This window comes from Ixodes scapularis, unplaced genomic scaffold (assembly GCF_016920785.2).
Source record: "Ixodes scapularis isolate PalLabHiFi unplaced genomic scaffold, ASM1692078v2 PGA_scaffold3__209_contigs__length_174095766, whole genome shotgun sequence".
In the NCBI taxonomy this organism is placed as follows: Eukaryota; Metazoa; Arthropoda; class Arachnida; order Ixodida; family Ixodidae; genus Ixodes; species Ixodes scapularis.
Genome location: NW_024609868.1, coordinates 7,615,326 through 7,635,434, shown reverse-complemented (window position 1 = coordinate 7,635,434; position 20,109 = coordinate 7,615,326). Strand labels below are relative to the sequence as shown.

The 20,109-nt window shown below is 45.0% G+C and overlaps 1 protein-coding gene across 1 annotated transcript; it reads left to right on the top strand.

Moving 5' to 3' along the window:
- The first annotated feature begins 2,081 nt into the window (after positions 1-2,081).
- Positions 2,082-19,885, top strand: LOC8031745 (arylsulfatase B-like). The gene is made up of 9 exons (XM_029982584.2): positions 2,082-2,189; positions 8,276-8,435; positions 10,285-10,397; positions 10,470-10,589; positions 11,269-11,397; positions 12,405-12,531; positions 15,106-15,402; positions 16,605-17,047; positions 19,742-19,885. The coding sequence occupies exons 1-9, from the start codon at positions 2,082-2,084 to the stop codon at positions 19,883-19,885; spliced, it is 1,641 nt and encodes a 546-aa protein (XP_029838444.2).
- Positions 19,886-20,109: the final 224 nt, after the last annotated feature.

Genomic DNA, 20,109 nt, shown 5'->3' with positions numbered 1-20,109 from the left:
TCGGCCTGGTCCCACCGCCCACCGCCCAAGAACGAAGACCAGCTGCGCGGGGGCGAAGGTTCATTGTATTTGTCGAACACGTGGTCACACTCTCTTCCATGCGCGATGAGACGCTTTCGGATGGGTTTGCTTGCCGTACTAGTGTCCAACGAGAAAAGGATTGTGCGATATCAATCGTAACTATATTTTTATTCGGGCTATCAACAATCCCATTCAAGGGGAGATAAAGTAACAAAACTGCCACTTTATTTTTTTCCAAGACTATGTTTTGGGTTTTAGGGTGCTGTATTTCGATTCAGCCGTGCACTGTCGCAAAATTATACTTGAAATATTGCTTTATTTTCATTACTTTATTTTTTAAAAAGCAGCGGTTCAGTATGCGTGCAATACAATGGAATTGCTTTACTCTGTAACGCAAACAATTTATTCAGGTCGGCACTTGTAGTTCCCCAAACTAGGTGAGTGTAATTTTAACGAGAATTGAATCATACGTTATAAATTATAAGCTTTACACTAGTAATCAGAATATGGCGATCATTGTATAGAGCATTTGTGATACTCTCGAATTTAAGACCAATGGGGTCAAGTGGGTGTTGGGGTTTTTCTAAAGTGGGGCTTTTTGCGTGGGGAAAAGAGGCAAATGTTTGAAGGTATGTGCAATGAATGACTTGACGCCTAAACTTCGTCTCAGCGTATGTCCATTCGCAGCCGACACCGCGAGCTAATGGGAGCAATTAAACATCGTCAAAAGCGAAAGTCACTGGGTCTTTTCTGTTTATGATTGGTACAGCTATGATAGAACACGTGCAGAAACGTGACGACCGCCGTGATTGTGCCCTTTTGACGCAGTCTGAATTGGTCCCATCATCTCTAACCGCTCATTCACACTAAAAGCAAATCCGCGTTGGCAAAGGGGTTGCGAACGCGGTTGTAGAAAGATCCAGTACACTTTCACGCGCATTTGATGTCATCAAATACGCGTGCAATTGTACTGGACCTTTATATAACCGTATTCGCCACCGCTTTGTGAACGCGTGTCCGCTTCCAGTGTGAATGAGCGGTTAGCGTCAACTGCTTCTGGAACGAGGTATAGAAACACCAACAAAATTTAAGTTAGTCTTTTTTTTTTCTTTGGGTTTTGGGAGGAACAGGCAATACTCGTTACACTACAGAGTAGCACATAAGTGTAAAAGTATATTTGCTAGCATTCGATTCATCTTCCTAAGTATACGCACACCATTTGCTTCAAGTTCATTAAGTAAAGATGGCAACAAATAGTTTAATTATGTAAAACCGTAATTAGTACGAAGTGTTGAAACACTCCACGTCTCGCCATGACAAGCGACATACTTATGATCTAAATTAGTTAAGCGCAACAGGGCAGAAATAAAGAAAGCATTGTTATGTTTTCATCGTTGTAAATCGCCAGCAACCGAAACTTGTACAGCTCTTCAATGGGAATGACACGATGCATTGAAAAGAGTTCGTTAGAAGGATGGAAAAACTGAACATTTGCAACAATTCGAAGAGCCCTCTTTTGAGTTAGTAGTAGCTACGCCACTGCGTCCTAATCGATCTCCTCCGAGGTAATCGAAGCTTGGCAGTGCGTATCTTTATCAGCTTGTATGAGTTATACACTTAGACTTCCCTGCAAAAAATTCACAATTTCAAAGGCACTTCGATACCAACACAAAACGTATGATGCCTCATAGACTGCCCGAAAATTGTTGGCGATAAGCGAACATCCCCCCCCCTCTCCCTTTCTGCGGTTTGTCTGCCTGTGACGCGTGATGCAGCATTTTCTCGCAGTGAACGGCGGCCGGAGTAAAACCGTGAAAGGATGGGAGGCGGAAAGGATGTAAAAGAGGGGAGGCTAAGATATCGGTAAGCAGCTGCATTCGTATCTCGATTAATGTTGATGCGACACGTGGCGTGAAAATGGGAAACTAGGCCAACGTGTTGGTCGAAGCTGTCCACGGAAGCTGTTGAGGTGACAGTCTTCCCGCAGTGCCCGTCAAACTTCGAGAGCGGCGTCCGAGAGAAGGTTGGTCAGCGTCGCCGCATTTGCTGTTGTCCGTGGCATGGCGGCCGTGGCCATCGTTCTATTCCTCCTTGCTGCCGCGAAGGTGACCAGAGCAGATGATCGCCGCAAGCAACCCCACATTGTGTTCATCCTGGCAGACGACCTGGTAAGCGATATCTTTTTCAGTATACAGCGTGTCCCAAACAAAATTTACATTTTTTTTTTTTTTGTCACCGCAAAAATAAAATACGCATCGGCCAACGCTCATTGTCCGCCCAATGTGACTCTAGCTGTACGAGGCAGATGCCGAAGTTTATTCCAAAGTTATGCGATTTTCTAAATGACAAATTGGGTTCAGTTTTTGCCCGTTTTCAGTAACTGGTACATACCATAGAATTTCTTGTATTAGAGAGCTGCAGATGTCGACCGTCCTTTTGCCTTTGGATATTTAGAAGAAATAACACAACTTTTGAATGAAACAGCGGGTTTTGCTGAAATTTCAGCATCTGGTTCGAATTACTAGCGCTTCCATTGTTTGGGCGGGGCAGATACATTTGGCGAAGCGTAGGTTTTTGGTAATTTATTTTTATAGTTCAGGAAGCTAATTTTCAGGAGCGTAAGGGCAGTAGCTAACATTTCCTTTCTGTCTATATACATGAACTCAAATCTTTGACGTCGCTTCACAGAGATGGTGTTTCGTCGTTTCGAGCGCGAAAATTGTAGGTTTTTTGGCCCGCGCCTGTGTCATGTTAATACAGAGCGTAGTGGAAGCTACAGGAGCGAGCTCCGCCCTTTGGACGGAACTGCCGAGCAAGAGCGCTCGTACAGTGAAAGAGTAATTTAATGGCAGAATGATATAGACCCCTTTGCTCTTTACAAACATTAACTGCCGCTTGCGTCCCAAGCAACTTCCGGTCGCACAGTCTTTGCAAGCCTGTTGAGCTTGCTTATGTCACCAGTACTAGAAAGCACATTTTCTACATGGACAACAACGTTCGAGATTTAACGAGGGCCTTCGGCTGTGCAATATTACATCTTGAAGGAGGCAAGTTGGTTTACAAGAATACTTGAAACATTTTAACAGATCTCGCACTCCTTCGTCCTTTTGGCGTTCACCTGGAGAATTGCTCGTTAAACGTTTCATCTACATTTCAAGCAGCTGTGTTAAGATCGCCGCGTTGCCATGGCAACTCGTTGTTCATTCTTTTTATAAACCGGAAGTTCTCTGGGACGTCAAAGACAGGAGCACCATCTGGTGGCGTTTGCCATAAAAGGGCTCTATACTCCGTTCACCCTTAACCTGAGCCTGCACCCAATGCCACAAGCACGAAAGCTCGAGGTCGCTGCTTTGGGGCGTTCTTCTGCAGAACGACTGTTCGAGCTAGAATGCATGTCTCAAAGACAGGAGCGCGGGCTAGCTCGCGCTTGTAACTTTGGCTGCAGTCTCAGCTTAAGGGTGAATTGAGTATAGGGAGTATTCACTGGACGCCATATTTGTGGGTGCTGTTTAGAGCGCATGCTCAGAACGAGCTCACATCAATAGGCTGCTAAGACCGGCATTCTTGATGGTGCGAAATGCGCGTTCCAGAAGAACTGTGGAACCTCGCGCGTCAGCACGCGCTCAGCATTCGCGCACACAGCTATGGCCACCAGTGAATACTCCCTATAGCGGTTGCATGTTCAGCTTCGCTTACATTTGAGTGTGTTCGTGTGAGTCGCACTCCCGTGTAGCGGCCTAATGCACTGGCACACTGGTCATCCATTGGGCAGCCATGTAACCGTTCCGACCATTTACAATCCCGCATTCCAATCCCAGAAACAATTGACAGCGACCCTTAATTTTAGAGTGCTGTAATGAATGAAATGCATTACAGGGACGTGGTGAGGGAATCGGTGTCATGTGACGTATATTTTCTCGCTAAATTTAGCGGGGAAAGTTGATGGTTGTAAAGGCCACATGACGTCAGGTAACGTGACGTCGATTTTCCCCGCTAAATTTACCTGGGAAACTGGATTGGTGGGTAGGTCAAAAGGTGTAACTTTTCTTCCCTAAATTTAGCAACGAACTAAATTGATTTTTTGGCCACAAGACGTGCATTTTCCCGCAAAATTTAGTGGTGAAACTAAGTTTACGTATCGGTCGCGCGCTGTTACTTTTCTCAAGGTTATTAGGTCAGGTGACGTCGCGTGACACCGTTTTCCCCGCTAAATTTAGCGCAAAAGGCACGCACCGGCGGACAAAAGTTTGGGATTGGGGTGGGGGGGGGGGGGGGGGGGGGGAGTAGCGATAAAGAGCATTTTATGCTTTAAAGCGTGAACGACAAGGCGACAGCTGGATGGATGTCTATGGCTGAACCCTTGAAATCAAGTGGCGGCTTGTACCACCCAGCCAAAGCTTCTAACTGAAATTGTCTAATCTCCGATTAAATACGTAATCGATAAAGAAGGGCAAGAGGACTTCATATCGCTGCTAAGCACAAGCCTTTATCTACCACTCTCCACAAAACATCGTTTTTATCTCGATCTATGCCACCAGTCGGATGACCTGTGCTTGCTGATCTCCGCTTTCCCAGAGTAATGAAGCAATGGTGAGGGTGCAGGCTAGCTGGTGTAAATTGAGCATAGTTGTAACCCGAGACTGGGGATACGGACAAGGGACAAAACACAGAACGACAGGGACGAAGTCTCGTCCCTGTCGTTCTGTGTTTTGTCCCTTGTCCGTATCCCCAGTCTCGGGTTACAACTATGCTCAATTCCCAGAGTAATTCACCGTCGCTGCCTTGAAAGCCCGAAGCATCCACTAAATTAGTATCGACTTGAGCAACCGCAGGGTGAAGTCATGTACAGTAAAGTATTAAGTGTTCAGCCGTTTCCTTTTCTTTCTCACACGCCCCACGCACCGTATCTATGTCCTGATATTTTTCTTTGTACACCCTATTTTGTAACGTCCCGGTCCTGGTCTCGAGCAACGAGCTTCTTCTGGAATTGTTATATACTTCCCTCAGAAATATTCGTTTTACATTTCTTACATTTTTCTATAAATCTCCAGAGTTAATGTAGTCTGCATTCCCGCTTCTCATATTTCACTCTCCGCTGCTTGAACTCTCTTCTTAGCTGTCATTCCCTGACCTGTACCGTTATTGCCCAAATATTTCGACCTGGCTGTTCTTATATGCTTTCTCCTCTTTCTGTCCCCGCCTTTCATATAAAAATAGCCAAAAACGCTCCATACCCTCCTCCATGTCCCTTAGTCTCTTCAAATTCTATATTAATACTAGCTTCCCTGCCTTTAAATGATGACCGTCCCTTATCATTTTGTCCCCCCTGATTCGGTGTTTTACCATGCGCTCCCAACGTCAATCTGCCCACACTGCATTACTTTACTTCTAATCTTGCTTGGATATTAGACTTGATACAGAGGACTGCATTGCCAAAAGTTAAACTATTCACCATAACTCTCTTCCAGATTTCCCTTACCATCTCATACCTGTTATAATTCGACAAAGCTCTATTCTTCATTACAGCTATCTTGTCCTTGCTAGTTACATATTTTTCATGCTCACTGAGATTATCCACACTGTCATGAATCCATACCCGCATGTACGTATATTTATCTACCCTCTGAACCACGAACTCTTAAGTTCTTCCTTCTCGTCATCATTAAAAATCATGACTGCTGTTACTAAAATCTAAACCTAGCCTCTGTCATTTGGTACCACATATATTTATTAGCTCCTGTAGATCCGCACTGTTATCACCCATTAGCACTATCATTCGCATATATGAGATGTTAATGCCTGTTTAATATTTTGGCTTCCCCTGAGGTAGGACAGGTCAAACCACGACCACTCTTCTCCAGCTTTTTCTCTAGTCCTTGTAAATGCACCATGAATTGTAACGGTGATAAACGACATCCTTGTCTTAAACCCCTCTTTATCTCAATTGGTTCCGTTGCACTTCCTTCCCATATTACTGTTACCTTGTTACCTATGAACATTTTTAAGGAGCTCCAGTATTCCCTTCTCTTTCTTTAAGCTGTTCATTTTGTCCCACAGGCTCACTTGAACTACATTGTGGTATGCCCCTTTTGTATCCAAAAAAGTTATCCAGATTGACCTACCTCTTCTCTGATACCTCAGTATATTGAGTTGAAAAAAATTATGCTCCAACCCCCTCTGTTTGCGGAATCCAAGTTTGTAGTTCTCCCAGCACATTCTCGTTCTGTAGCCACCTCTGCAAATTGTCCATTATACCCTGCATTACTATTTTATAAACAACCGAAGTAACCGTTGTGGGACGGTAATTGCCTATTTTTGTTTATTAAAGTCAATTGACTTTAGATTCCATTCTTCTGGGACGTCTCCATTCAATAGATATTTGCTCACTGCCTCCCTTAATGATGCATTAGGTTTTGTGCTTTATATTTTTAATAACATAATCAGAATGCCATTTGGGCCTGTTGATGTACCGCTGGGAACTTTATGCTCCGCCCTTTTCTATTACGCTTGTCTTATAGCTTCAAGTTAATTGTCTTCCTCCTCTGCTCCAATACCACCTATGAATGTGTGCTCGTTGAATTTTTCTGCTATCACCGTTGTTATTTGTCGCATCGCTTCCTCCCTTTTCAATTCGTTACATTGTGGTGCAGCGATGTAGAGCTGCTTCAGCTTTGTTTTGTTACTTAGTGAGTTAAGGTACTTCCAAATATTTTCGCTGCCTTTCTATTCTTTTTGTTTGCCCTCCCTTTCTCGTGACTTTTTTTCATTCATGAAACAAGACTCCTCCTTCCCAAGCCTTAGAAATTCGTCCCATTTTATTTTCACTTCAGCCTCAGACTCACACCTACGCTTCGAATTCCTGTGTTCTCTAGAAGCCTCTCGACGTTTCCCTATTGCTGCCATTACTTTGCTATCCTACCAGTTCTTGGGTTTGTGTCCTCTCTTTCCTTTGTTTCCTTCGCACTTTAGCTAGCTCTCGCTCAGGTAACCTAGTTAGACTCGTGTAATTAAATTCCTTTTGCGTGTCTAGAAAATTTACTTGCTTTATTTGCACAGTCACTACTTCCAATTGTTTTCTGCTTAAAAAGCAAGGAACTTTTTATCTTGCCCCATTTCTGAATTCGACTGTCTTGTAAAGTTTAAACTTCATACGTTTATGGTCATTACCCAAGCCCTCGGTGCCCTCTTCGTCTATTTTAATCACCTGTAGTTTGCTGTAAATCATGTGTGGCATTGAAGTATAATCTTAGTAGATTGTGATCTGCCCGATTCCCATGATATAATGCCGTCGCAGTTCTCGCTACTATTGTATAAAACCAAATCATGTCTCTCGCACATGTCCAATAGCATGCCTCCTGCCGAATCCATTTATTTATCTAGGACATCTATGTGAGCATTGAAAACTCCTGCTATTACTATTTCATGCTCTTTCCCAAACTCATTGTCTCTAGATGTACATTCTAACATCCTCTTGTATTCTTCTTTGGCATTCGCCGAGGCTTCGCCACTCTGACAAATCGAGACTGGCATTTCGAACTCCTCGTGAATAACACAAAGCATTTTATCTGTCGCACACTTCTGCGCAAATCGTGATACTGCCGTAATGTAAATCTAAGGCTGATATTGATTGCTGTGCTATCACAGGGCGTTCAAAACTTGCATGCTGCATTGTCAACTTCGCGATTATTGCCGGGTGTAATGAAAGACTAGCGCTAATAGGCGCGAATATACGCCCGTTCCGCAGCTACTCGATAGACGGAGTCAGCGTGCGAATGTGTAATGCGGTTACACGCGTGAACGAACCGCATTCGATTACACTGAAGCGCGAATGTGTGAACCGGTATTTTGCGTAAAACGGAAATTGTCTTATGCGCGCGTGTCCAGTCAACACCGCTTCGAATAACCGAAGCCTGTGCTGACGTCAGCATTCTGACGTCATCACAGTGAGACCGAGCAAAGGGGCGGATTGGAGGCGAGTGCCGCTTCAGCGTTCGACTGTTTCTCGCGTCCAATCAACGCGTCGAAGAACGCTCGGCATCCGACTCGTGTTCAATTTCTGAGAACCGAGTTGGCACCATCTATGACGACGCTCCATGAAGGATGCTGACAGGTCTTGGTATTCTAGGTGGCTTTGGTCCAGTGGCCACAGTTTTCACGCCACCACACGCTTGTTTACCAAGAACGAGTGTGTATGCAATATTCATTGCTCTCGTTTTCGCCGTGGTGTCATTCGTTTCTTTTTCTTTTTATACAGGGATGGAACGACGTCAGTTACCACGGCAGTCCCCAGATTCTGACACCGAACATAGACGCCCTGGCATGGAACGGAATTCGCCTGAATCGTTATTACACGCAACCGCTGTGCACGCCTTCGCGCTCTGCCTTCCTCACTGGCTGCTATCCCATGAACACAGGTCAGAACTTAAAAACAAAAATGTTTATTTCCTACCGTGCAAGTCACGGGATTAAGAGCACATAGCTCTCAAACAGTTCGTTTGCAAAAACACTCGAGAAAAAGGGGAGGAAAAAACATTGGGTAGGAGATTTAATTGTCGCACCCGTAACGGAAAAGTTAAAAACTAAGCCCATGGGGACAACAACATGCATTATTTGCTTGTGTTTCTGACACAGCGCTTGACTGACGTAGTTCGACGCTGACATAGCACTGGTGCTCCATCGGTGCGCCGCGCTCGATCGACGAAGATTGCGTACCAAATTCGGTCCACATACATTGTGGGTAAACATCCAGCTCTGTGGAAAACAAGCTGGACAAACCGCCCCCTATAATTTGATTTTCTCGCTAATTTTGCGTCCAGCCTTAAGCCCTTAATCTGGGTTAGGCGCCATCTTTGTGAGAGCGATGCGAAGTACGTCTTGGGCAATTTTAACAGACAATGGATGCGTGTTTAAACCTCGCTCATATTGTGAGGGAAACTCTATAGACACTACTACTACGTATATAATTGAAGCTCCAAATACAATATTTTACACGTGCCATTTCCATGTTGTCATTGTGCGATCGGCAGAGGACAGCCCCGCATATCTGAAAATATGAATTTATTTATTTATTTATTTATTTATTTTACCCTCAGGGCACAAAGGCATTACAAAGGGGAGTGGGGAATAATAGCAATAAGAATACACAAGGAACAATGAACAAAAAACTCAAACAACTCAAACAATATGGAACATGAGGTTGGCAATAGAAGTACAAAAAAGAGCGTGGTCAGTCATTGATGTTAGAGATGCAGGTAATCGGTTCCAATCGTTAGAAGTTCTTGGGATAAAAGAAGCGTAATAAACGTTAGAGTGACAAAATGGTACACCAACTTTTTGACGATGATCAAGGCGTGCTGAAACAAAGTATGGGGGGATTATCATTTAGGCTTTGAGGTAAGGAACATGGTGATAGGTTTTATGAAAAAGGGAGATTCGAAAAACCATGCGACGATGTGCGAGGGTTGGAAGTAATAATGAGCTTTTCATGGACGTTACGCTTGCGGTGCGGTTATAGTTGGCCAGTATAAAACGTGTAGCTCTGTTCTGAACACCTTCAAGTGAGCTGATGAGGTAGATGGTTGAGGGATCCCAGATGGAAGCTGCATATTCGAGCTTAGGCCTAACTAGTGTTTTATAAAAAGTCAGTTTTAATGACGATGGACCTAAAGGAAAGTTACGTTTGAGAAAGCCAAGCATTCGGTTAGCGTTGTTAATCACATAGTTAATATGAAGTTTCCAGGAAAGGTCGTCACTTAAGATCACACCTAGGTACTTGTAGGAGGTCACAAGTTCCAGGGGTGTGTTGTGAATGTTATAAGCGGTAGTAAATTTGACTTTGCGGGCTATGCGCATGATTTTACGTTTGTTAATGTTAAGCTCCATTGACCAGAGTTTGCACCATCTACATATGGAGTCGAGGTCATGTTGTAGTTTTTGCGAGTCCGACGCTTTTCATTGAATGAACGCTTGACGAGTTTCATGCATATTTAACAGTGACCCGGTGTATGCTTGTAAATATACAGCTCGTCAATCTACAAATATCTAGTTTTTATTTATTACTTGCCATGCAACACGGAGTGGAGACATGTAACCCTATATTGGTAACCAGGCAAATTAAACACATAAAAAAGGAAGTTGCTGTACTTCCACCTTTCTTCACATAGCATTCTTCTCACACGTATAGGTTTAGTGCCGCATTTTTATTAAACAAACGAGTGATATGCCAAGGATTCAAACCTTGCACTGCGTACTCTTCTTGTCTAGGAATGCAGCACAGCGTCATTTTAACAACTGAACCCCGAGGACTCCCTCTGCATTACAAACTTCTTCCGCAATGGCTCGGAGACTTCGGATACGTCAGCCGGATGCTAGGAAAGGTTGGTGTAATGACTTAGCAAACCATCTGTCCTTTTCATCAGAGCCTATGTTTAAAATTTTATATTTTTCAGTGGCATCTGGGTTACTATAAGGAGGAGTATACCCCAACAATGCGAGGTTTTCAAAGCCACGTCGGCTCTTGGGAGGGATTTTCTGATTATTACAGTCATATCATGGATTTCTCATGGCAGGTACGTAACCTCTGGTACAACCGATTCATTTCTAAGTAATGTTGTATCACTAACTTTCGATGTCTGCCTAGATTCTCGTCCAACGCTCGTGTATATTTGTCCATTCACAGTGCATACTTAAAATATAGTTCCGGGCGGGGAATTCTGTTAAACCGGGGTCACACTGCTTTCAGACATTTTCCATAAGGGCGCCGCCATCTTGAATTTTCGTCACTTCCAGTATGGGCGACGACAAAATAGTAAAACGTTTCAACCTGTTATCAATAAAAAAAAAATAGAGGGGAGCCAAAACGAGAATGTGTGACGGCTAGGCTTATATTCTAAATGTCTTCTATTGGCGTGCCAACGGCAAAGTAATGTTATCGCCCATACTGGAAGTGACGACAATTCAAGATGGCGGCGCCCTTGTGGAAAAGGTCTATACATTATACAAAAGACAGTCTGCATAAAGATTCGAACGCGAGTCACCGCGAGGTCTGTGCTTCGAACGCCCCGTGACAATTCGTTCAAGGTGAAACTTGGCACGCGGCATTCGAACCACGGATATTGCGGGGGCTCGAATTTGCGGGCTGTCTCTATGTATGAGCAGATGTGACCCCGGATTTAGTATCTGAATAGACAGACGCCATTGAAGAATCGTAAGTTCCGTTGTTATTAAGCATATTACTTTTTTCAACAGACATGGTCTATCTCGGGGCACGATTTTCGGAGAGATATGCAGAAAAGCAAAGAAGACGACGGGAGATACTATACCCACGTGATGACGGAGGAAGCCCTCAAAATTATAAAGGATCACCCGAATGAAAAGGTGGAGTAGCACTTCCAACTTACCTACGTGGTTTTTCTTTTTCTCTTTTTTGCAATTTGGTAATTGTTTGCACGTAACAACTTTTGTTTTATAGAGCCGCAAAAAGCAGAAATAGTGGGCACCTTAATACTGCAGTCAGTCTCCATAGAAACTCTCCGCACATTAACTTCTCCGAAGAGGAAGCGTAAAGCCGATCACTGGTCATAAACACAAACTCCGCGAATGACGAGATCTTCATTGACTCAAAACAAAGTGGCTTAAGAAGTATTCACACCTCAGTATAATATTGCAGTAGATACCCCGCCTCTATCTCAAGCTTTCTGTTTTTAACAACACTTAGCGCACGCTCAGCCGAAGCCTGGCGGGAGGCAGCGAGCACGTGCTGGAGGCGGAGCTTGTTATAGATGCTGAGACTGCCACCGACTATAAATATAGCAAGTGACCCTCTGCCGATAACAACGGGTTTCGTATGAAATGTAAACTGCACGACAATGTTAACACGAACACGCACTTGGAGCATTTTTTGCATTTTACTCTGAAAGGTATTGGCGGGCATCAAGTTGTACCGCTGTAGTTATCACCCCGACTGAGCACGTTGCACCACACTGGTAGTTTTTGATGACAACTCTTTAATTTTAAGAAAAAAGAAAAAGATAGAAAAGAAAAAAACAAGCGATCGCCTGTTCGAACTAAGTCGATGCGGAGCAAAACACATTCAAGGTGCACGGCAAAACGCAAAGTTGTGGTGCCCTGAAGCATCATGTCACCTCCTCACGTCGTATTGTTTCTTGTTGTTGTACTTTTTTTTTTTTTGTTAGCCAAGTTTATTTTAAAACCAAGAATTTGTAATTGTGTTCTTCTGCTAACAGGCTTCATCGTAAGTTTAAGGTTTAAGCCTTTTATTGGTCCGCGTTATAGCCCTCCTGTTCTGAAGTCCATAGTTCAAAACTTGTTTTACCACTGGTCCTGGTCCGTTCTCTAAGCATTGCTTGAACCGCTTTTTGCAGCCCTTATTTTTGTATATAGCGCATCTTGCGGTGCACTCCGGGAACCAACCAGAGCCGCTGAAGGCCCCCACCAAGTACACGGACCCATACATGGACATCGGACATCCGAGCAGAACCTTGTACGCTGGTGCGTTTTAATCTCATTCTGGATTTCCTGCAAGGCGCTTTTCTATTGACTCCTGTACTTTATCAATTGAGAAAAAAAAGTATAAGGAGAATTGTACGGAAGTAATTGGTTTGTCTATCTTCACTTTGCTGTTCGCGACAAGGGTCGCGAGCCCTAGCGGGAGTTCCACAACTGATGTAATCTAGTAAAGTTGGCTTCTTTTTACTGAGGAAATTGGCTTTTTGGTTGGGCAGCTTAAAGGGACTGCCCGGTCAAAACCGGAAATACTTAAGATTTTGTGGTCGTTACGCCGAGGGAGCATCCATATGCAAATGCGTCATTCTTATTTTAATATTTGATGTCCAAATATTAATTAAACCTTTCCTTCGCGTGTGTGCAAAACTGCACCCCCAATTTCGCCAATGTCAACGGCTGACATCTGTAGCTGCAGCGTGGCGTCATATAACGCAAAGGATCGTCGGATGGTAAGGATAACAAGCGTTGGTTGATGGATGTCTTGTATTTTGTTTCGAATTATATACTCTCCTAGCCTGTACTCTTCCGAAATTCGTTTCTTTTAATGCAGTTCCCAAGCGTGTGCAAAAAGTCGCACCTTTTAGCAGGATATTACTTGAAAACAGCCGTTAGTTTCGAGCAAACGTATGCCGTTCCGCGCATACGCAACTGCGACGGCCACAGATCGGACAAGGAGCGCTTGCAAAGAGGATGATGCACATTTATTTTCTGAAGCGGATTCTGGGTCCACGAAGCGGCATCTGGCCGGGACCACATATCGGCGGATCCACTGCGGGTTGTTCCCTCGGAGGCGATGGCCACGCAAACGGCGAATCGTTCAAAATGCATGTAACATTTTTATATCGCCACTTGACTCGGACGAGTTTGGTGAATCGTAAGCAACGCTTTCTTTCCACACGTTGGTCAAAAAGAATCTGGGTGCACGCGTGCTAACTTTTGGCATTGTTTCAGGATTGCTTAGCTGTTGGTTTCGGTATCACTGCATAATCAAACCGATTGATCCCACTCGGGTGGGGAGTGGGGGGACGTAGTTGAATGTTGGCACAGCATCACACCCCAGCTTACGAGCCTTTTGTCCGCTTAGAGCACAGCTCGGTCGTAGCATCTCTTCCGTTAAAGGATTTCTGCAGAAGCGGGATCTTGACTTTGACGGGAACTTAGTGCTCCCTACTCACGGTAACGATCCATTTTGCTCGTCGCTGCACGTCTCACGCGGAGCCGGATATGTAGAGAGTTTGGCCATTCGTTGGGTAGTATATATGTAGAAGACAAATCAGGAGGCGTCATTGGCCGACAGCGGGTCTTAGCGTGTTCCTGGGCGTCTTCACGAATTCAAATGTGGCCAACCAGACGCCGGAAATAATACCCTGGCGGTGGTCGCGAGAAACAAACCTGATAAGTGCACTGGAGTAACTCTCGGTGACTGAAAATATGGTGCACGTGATGTTTCAATTACGGTCATCCAAAATCATGCTGGAAGAATGCGACTAGCGAAACGATGGACGTAATCCGTACGCCAAGCACCGAGGGTCGTGAATCTGCCGTCCGAGCGGTCACACTCTGTCCGAGCAAAACAAAGTTTAGCGGCTGCATTCGCTTCTTATATCTTTCTGCATGATCATGATCGAAACATCACGTGCACCTTATTTTCAACCACGAAGGGTTACTACACTTCACTCCTACGCGCTTATTAAAACCATATGCCAACATATACCTTCGATTAAAACAGTTTCTCGCTACCACCGCTAGGGGATTCTTTTCAGCTTCCAGTTGGCCAAGAGGGCATGCCAAGCCCACTTTCTGCGTCTGGTGCACGCCCTGGCTCTGCCCGCGCCTCCCATTGACCAAACTCTCTCTATACACAGCTCTGGTCTCGCAGATCGCAGGTGCTGCCCGGTAGTTGTGTCACCTAACCGTGCAACAACAACATTGCCCATCCACGAAAAAAGTCGAGCACAACAACAAAAATGAAGCACACTGCGGTATTCACTCTGGGGAAAATGGCGAGACGAAAATGCTCGCTTTGCGTTGTGACGTGAGAACTTCAATGTTGTCAACGAAAGCACCGTTCGCGCTAGGATGCGATTGGAGCAGCTTGCAATTCACTCATGCAGATCGGCATCTAAAATTCGTATATTGCACGGACGATGCGTTTCGAGGCCATAGCAATGATATTGAATTGTTTTCTCGAACACAAAATTGACAATGTCTTGCTAAGTGAATCGCTCGTCTGTGTTCTTATCGGCTAAGGCCCCAATATCCCTGGTTGAGACGCGATGATTGGATCTACAGTACGCCCTGTGTTGCTGAAACTCTCGATAACTATAATTAAGCACGCAGCGGTTTGCTAGCTGTAGTATGGCTCTACATTAAAACTCGCGCATAAATGAACTGAATTGTCTTGAAAATGGTCATTCAGATTGCGCCAAGTGACTCGTAAATATTGTTTTTTTTTCTCTCTCTCTCTCTCTATCTCTCTCTCTCTATCTCTCTATCTCTATCTCTATCTCTCTCTCTCTCTCTCTCTCTCTCTCTCTCTCTCTCTCTCTTTGTTTATAGGGATGCTGTCCGTCTTGGACGAGTCGGTTGGCGCCGTCTTCGAAGCTCTCGGTCGTCGAGGGATATTAAACGAAACTATCGTCGTGCTCACCACGGACAACGGCGCGGGGATTACGACCCAATTTTCCAGTTTTGGCTCGGGATGGCCTTTCCGGGGCCAGAAGGGCACGGCATGGGAGGGTGGCGTCCGAGTGCCTGCGGTTGTGTGGAGCCCGTTATTTTCTGAACATCGGGGGGCCGTCGTCGAAAGCCTATTCCACGTCTCCGACTGGCTTCCCACCTTTTATGAGTTAGCGGGTGAGTGATCCGGTTTCAACACTTTTTGCATCGAGTTCTTCGTCTGCATTTCCAAAACGCAGTTTTATCAAGACTGCTTCCATAAATCCGTCCCCGCGCGCGTTGCATTCTGGGAGCCTGTGGTCCAGGAACGGAGTGCGTATGGAGTTGGCTTCCCACTGATTCCCACAATGCATAACGTGGCATCACGCCGCTATGAGCCGCTTCGAGTTTTTAAACAAGTCTATTCCGAAATTTCCGGGCGCTCAGCACCATTGAAGCTCTTCTTACGAGCTTCGTCCATATGCGCCCTCTTTCTCTGCTATGGGGCGTTTTCACTCGCGTAATTTCATCCGCCATTTTCTTGTCATGGGTTTCTGGCACGTTCTAAAGGAGAATATTTTTGTGGAGTTACATGACACGCTCAAGTCACCAGTGCACAAAAGCTTAAGAAGTTTCATCGCACCTCTTCTTTCTTTCTTTTTCGTTTTTTATTCCTCTTGCGATTAAAAAAAAATCCTCGCTCACTTACAACAAAATGGTGGATTGACGTAACGTGAAGACACTTTATAGTCACTGAAAAGGTGCAAACGGCAGGGATGAGCCTGTGGTATTTACCACGTCCCCGCCCAATCGCCTCCAAACTAATTCGCGTCGCAGACAAGCTCTCGTGAACATCTAAAAGAAACAGGGCCGGCTTCTAGAAAGCCGGCCCTGTCAGCTCAGCTGAGCCCTGTCAGCTCAGCAACGTCTCAGCTGAGACTGGGGGGAAGAAGCACTGCCAAAGCCAGCGCACTATCTGAAAGGACCTCAAACCAAGACGCTCGCGCGCCCCAGCTTTTGGAGTGCTTTCTTTCACCCAATCTCGGCTGAGGCTGTCCTGGCAAGCAGGCCCAGGTCTTGTTGGAGCAACAATTACTAAAGGACATCCGTTCAAGCCTAAGTTTTCAAAGAACCAACGTTTTGAGGCCTACGGTAGTAGCTGACAGCTTAAGATACGTGAGGCTTTTTAATGATCATGCTTTTTACTTCTGGATTCATAATTTCGGCGTTCCTATTGCCTGATGCCGCAGTCTGGTTTACTGTGGAGCGATAATAAAAGGCTCTGAGCTGTTTCTTAAGATGTCGGTCACCAGCTCTTCTTCTAAGGAGTACCATTCATTTTATTTTCTTTATAAATTCACTGACAATAACAAATAACATATTTCTTTACTCCGCCGCAGGTGGTGATCCATCTAACCTTGGCGAAATCGATGGAATCAGCCAGCTGGATACTCTGAGGCACCGGGAAAAGCTCCCAAGAACGGAGATCGTGCTCAACATTGATCCTATAGAAAATGTTTCGGCCATAATTGTATATCCCTTCAAACTTATGCAGGGGGACGATCAAGGCGGCCACTATGACGATTGGTATCCTTTTATGGGGAACGTTACCCGAACCCAGAAAGATGCTCGCGAGGGGTGCGAAGCGTCCGTTGTCTACCGCGTGATGAAGCACTCTGGTTTCGTCGTCACTTGTGGCCAGGATCCGGTCACCTACGCGACTTCCGTGAAATGTGGGGAAAAAGATCCGACCAAAGCCTGCAAACCAATTGTAAAACCGTGCCTGTTCGACCTGTCTAAGGACCCCTGCGAGTACAACGACATCGCGGCCGAAAACATCGAGGTATTTTGTATTCTTTCTAAATTTAAGTAGTCCTTATTCACGGCTGGGTCAACTCATTAGGCTTGAAGGTCGTATGCAGTTACAGAGAACGTGTTCGGGGGCTAGAGGCTTCTTTAGACTTTAATCCGCTACAGACACGGTGCTACATCCTAGAACTTGATTTAAAAAGCTGGCTTCGATGGCATCTCCGCATAAAAACTACATCTCGGGCATTTCAGTTTGGAAGTCCTTAAATTTTAAACTGATAGACAATAAACGAGCGCTCATTGGTACATCAAGATAAGACGCAGACGAGCTGGTGACGGTAGGGCCCCTACATAAACTACGATTCGGAGTGGGCTAGAGCACTTTGAAGCGTATAGTTTCAGAGTGCGAAGAGGAATCGATGGCCGAGTGGTCTCACCATCTCGGGGCACGTGCAGGGAAAGCTCGCGTTGCAGCACGCAGGTCATAGCCCACGCATTCTAGGCTGAATCCACACCACTGTCCGTCTCGATGTAGATGAGCATCGTACCGACGTGCGGTCAAGTATTGATACTGAATGGTGCACGTTAAAGACCCCAGGCTAGCGGTTGTACTGCACTGGCCACATTTCTCGTCTCCAGCTGAGACACAAGAAGCCCATTAACTTCAGGCTGTATGAACAGAATATTATTAATGCGAAAGCATTATATGCCCCATTGGTGAAAATCCGACGTCGTTGGCGGCATGATGGTACCAAAAATGGCCAACGACGCAAAAAGCAAAAACACGTCAAAAATGCTCTGATTAACGTCACATTTCTCAGGGAGGTTCGTGTAAGCAAAGTAAATGAATGGTTTTGAAAAGAAGACTTGGTACATTTTGCCGTGGGTGGGAATCAAACCCGGGCGTCCGGGGTGCGAGACGAACACGCTTGCCCGACGCAACGGCGGCTCCACGGTTCAGGTTGACTAAAGGTGTGCCTAGCGCGTGCATAATTGCATAAGTCGCGTCGTAGCCATCTGGCTGACTAAAGTAAAAGGGATGCGAGCGATTTGGCGAGGGACGGAACAAGCGACGGCGACTCGCTTCGCTGTTGCTCGGTCAGTCGCGCGACGAGGCAAATCGCACAAAAGCGAAAGGAGCAACCAACCGCCCGAGGCGATCAGCGTCGTTTTCTAGAAATCCAAAAATCGAGCGACGCGACGGGCGACAGTGAGAAATCTCCGCCTCTCGACGCTGACTCTCGTCGTTGTCGCCGTCGCTCGTATCGTTGCTAGCTAAATCGCATACATGCGGTTCGGCCTTAAAGGTAAGGCCTAGAGCGTGCGTCATTGGGCACGTGACGACGCAGCCAATGAGGTGGCGCCAAATCATCAGTGTATAAAATGAGCACGCTGCCTCCCGCGCGTCACACACCGAATCAGCAGAAAGAACTTTATAAAATGCATGTTGAAAACGTTCCAGCAAACCAAAGGGACTGTAATGCTTTCGTATTCCCACACGTAAGCTGTCATCTTCCGAATTGTTTAGTGGTACCTTAAGTATGAAAACATCCTAAAACTCCCTAACTTGCTACAATGGAATAGTAGTGGGTAGTTTTAGTAAGAGTAGACGCTTTTCCTGCGTTGTTCGATACAATGTTTTACAATATTTTAACGGTATTGATATATTTCTTTTTTAATAGTCATAGAAATTATTATTCAGATTTCTGCAGCTGTTATTATACCTAATATACAATTAACTTTCTATATTCGTTTCGATGGACACTTGTTAGTACGTCACGACGTGTTATAGACAAAAATTTAGAGAGGAAGACACGCCTAGGATAGTAGAACCCAGCCTATTTTTTTTTTATTAAATATTTGTGCCGGCCAGTTTAAAGAACTTCTTCATACATGAAATGCGTTTTTTTTTTTTTTTTTTTTTTTTTGTAATACCAGTTTTTTTAGTGGACATTAAAACATCGTCCCCGACCTTAGTCATGAATCTACAAGAACAATAAAGAAAATTAAAGCTTGCCGCAACTCAACCCCGAGATTACAGGAAGTAAAAACGATGCAAGAACACACGCAAACAGTGTAGTGTTTCCTACAGTCTCGGGATTGAGTTAATCTAGTAACCTCCACCAGCTCGAATGCACCCCTACTTTGTGTTCATAAAACCCTGTTGTTGTTTTTTAGGCCCACATAAATAAACAACGCATTGCAGAAACATGAAACTCCGCATGATTATGACGCTTGCGGTGATGATGCAATGCAAAAGTTTGACAAATTAGCATTACCTGGTTTAAAAAAAATAAAAAAAACTGTTTTTCTATGAGCCGAGGATTACCTAGACATAATATTTGTCAAATTAAAAAGTGGCATATTGGGAACTTGTGGCATTCATTTTGGTGAGATAAAAAAGGCTCGTCTGCAAGAAAGGAAAACATATTGCAGGAGCGGCGAAGATCAATCAAACTTGTATAGTCATTAAGAGCTTAAGAAGTCCAGGGTGTGACTTTTCATGCGTTCCCGATTCTTGCTTCGGAAGTAGTTCTCCGGCCCTCTTATGGGCTGATGCCACAAACTCTTTGTTCTAGGAGCGATACGTTGTCAGCCACCATAGCTTGCCTAGTGCCCAGAATCCGGCGTCTTTGCCCCATGCACAATATTAGCACGAAATGAGCTAAAACTCTGATATGTAGATTGTGAACAACAAAGTTTCTCTTCTTTTTTTTTTTTTTTTCAGGTGTTTGAGTTGCTTAAGGCAAAACTGAGGAAGTACACTGCCTCGTCAACGCCCCCTGCCAACGTTCCCGCCGACCCACGGGGGGACCCGGCGCTGCACAACAATGATTTTGTTCCGTGGGGCGACGCTGAAGGGAACGACTAAAGATACCCTTTTTTTTCTTTTGTATTCACGTGGCTTTTAGAAAGACGCCAACTTTTACAGCAATAAAGCGAGATTTTAGAGATTCATAAGGTGATGCCTATAATTACTGAGAGGGTGCGAACGGCAGGGAGGTCTCTCAAAAGTCCAGAATCGCTTTCCACCTTTGGCGACACTCCTCGCGAGCTTCGAGAGTGCACGTGCACGAAATGCACCGCGGGGGGAGG

Coding starts and splice junctions, on each gene's coding strand:
- LOC8031745 (XM_029982584.2), top strand. CDS start 2,082: ATGGCGGCCGTGGCCATCGTTCTATTCCTCCTTGCTGCCGCGAAGGTG. Junction 12,532..15,105: donor GAGCAGAACCTTGTACGCTG/GTGCGTTTTAAT, acceptor CTTTGTTTATAG/GGATGCTGTCCGTCTTGGAC. Junction 15,403..16,604: donor CACCTTTTATGAGTTAGCGG/GTGAGTGATCCG, acceptor ACTCCGCCGCAG/GTGGTGATCCATCTAACCTT.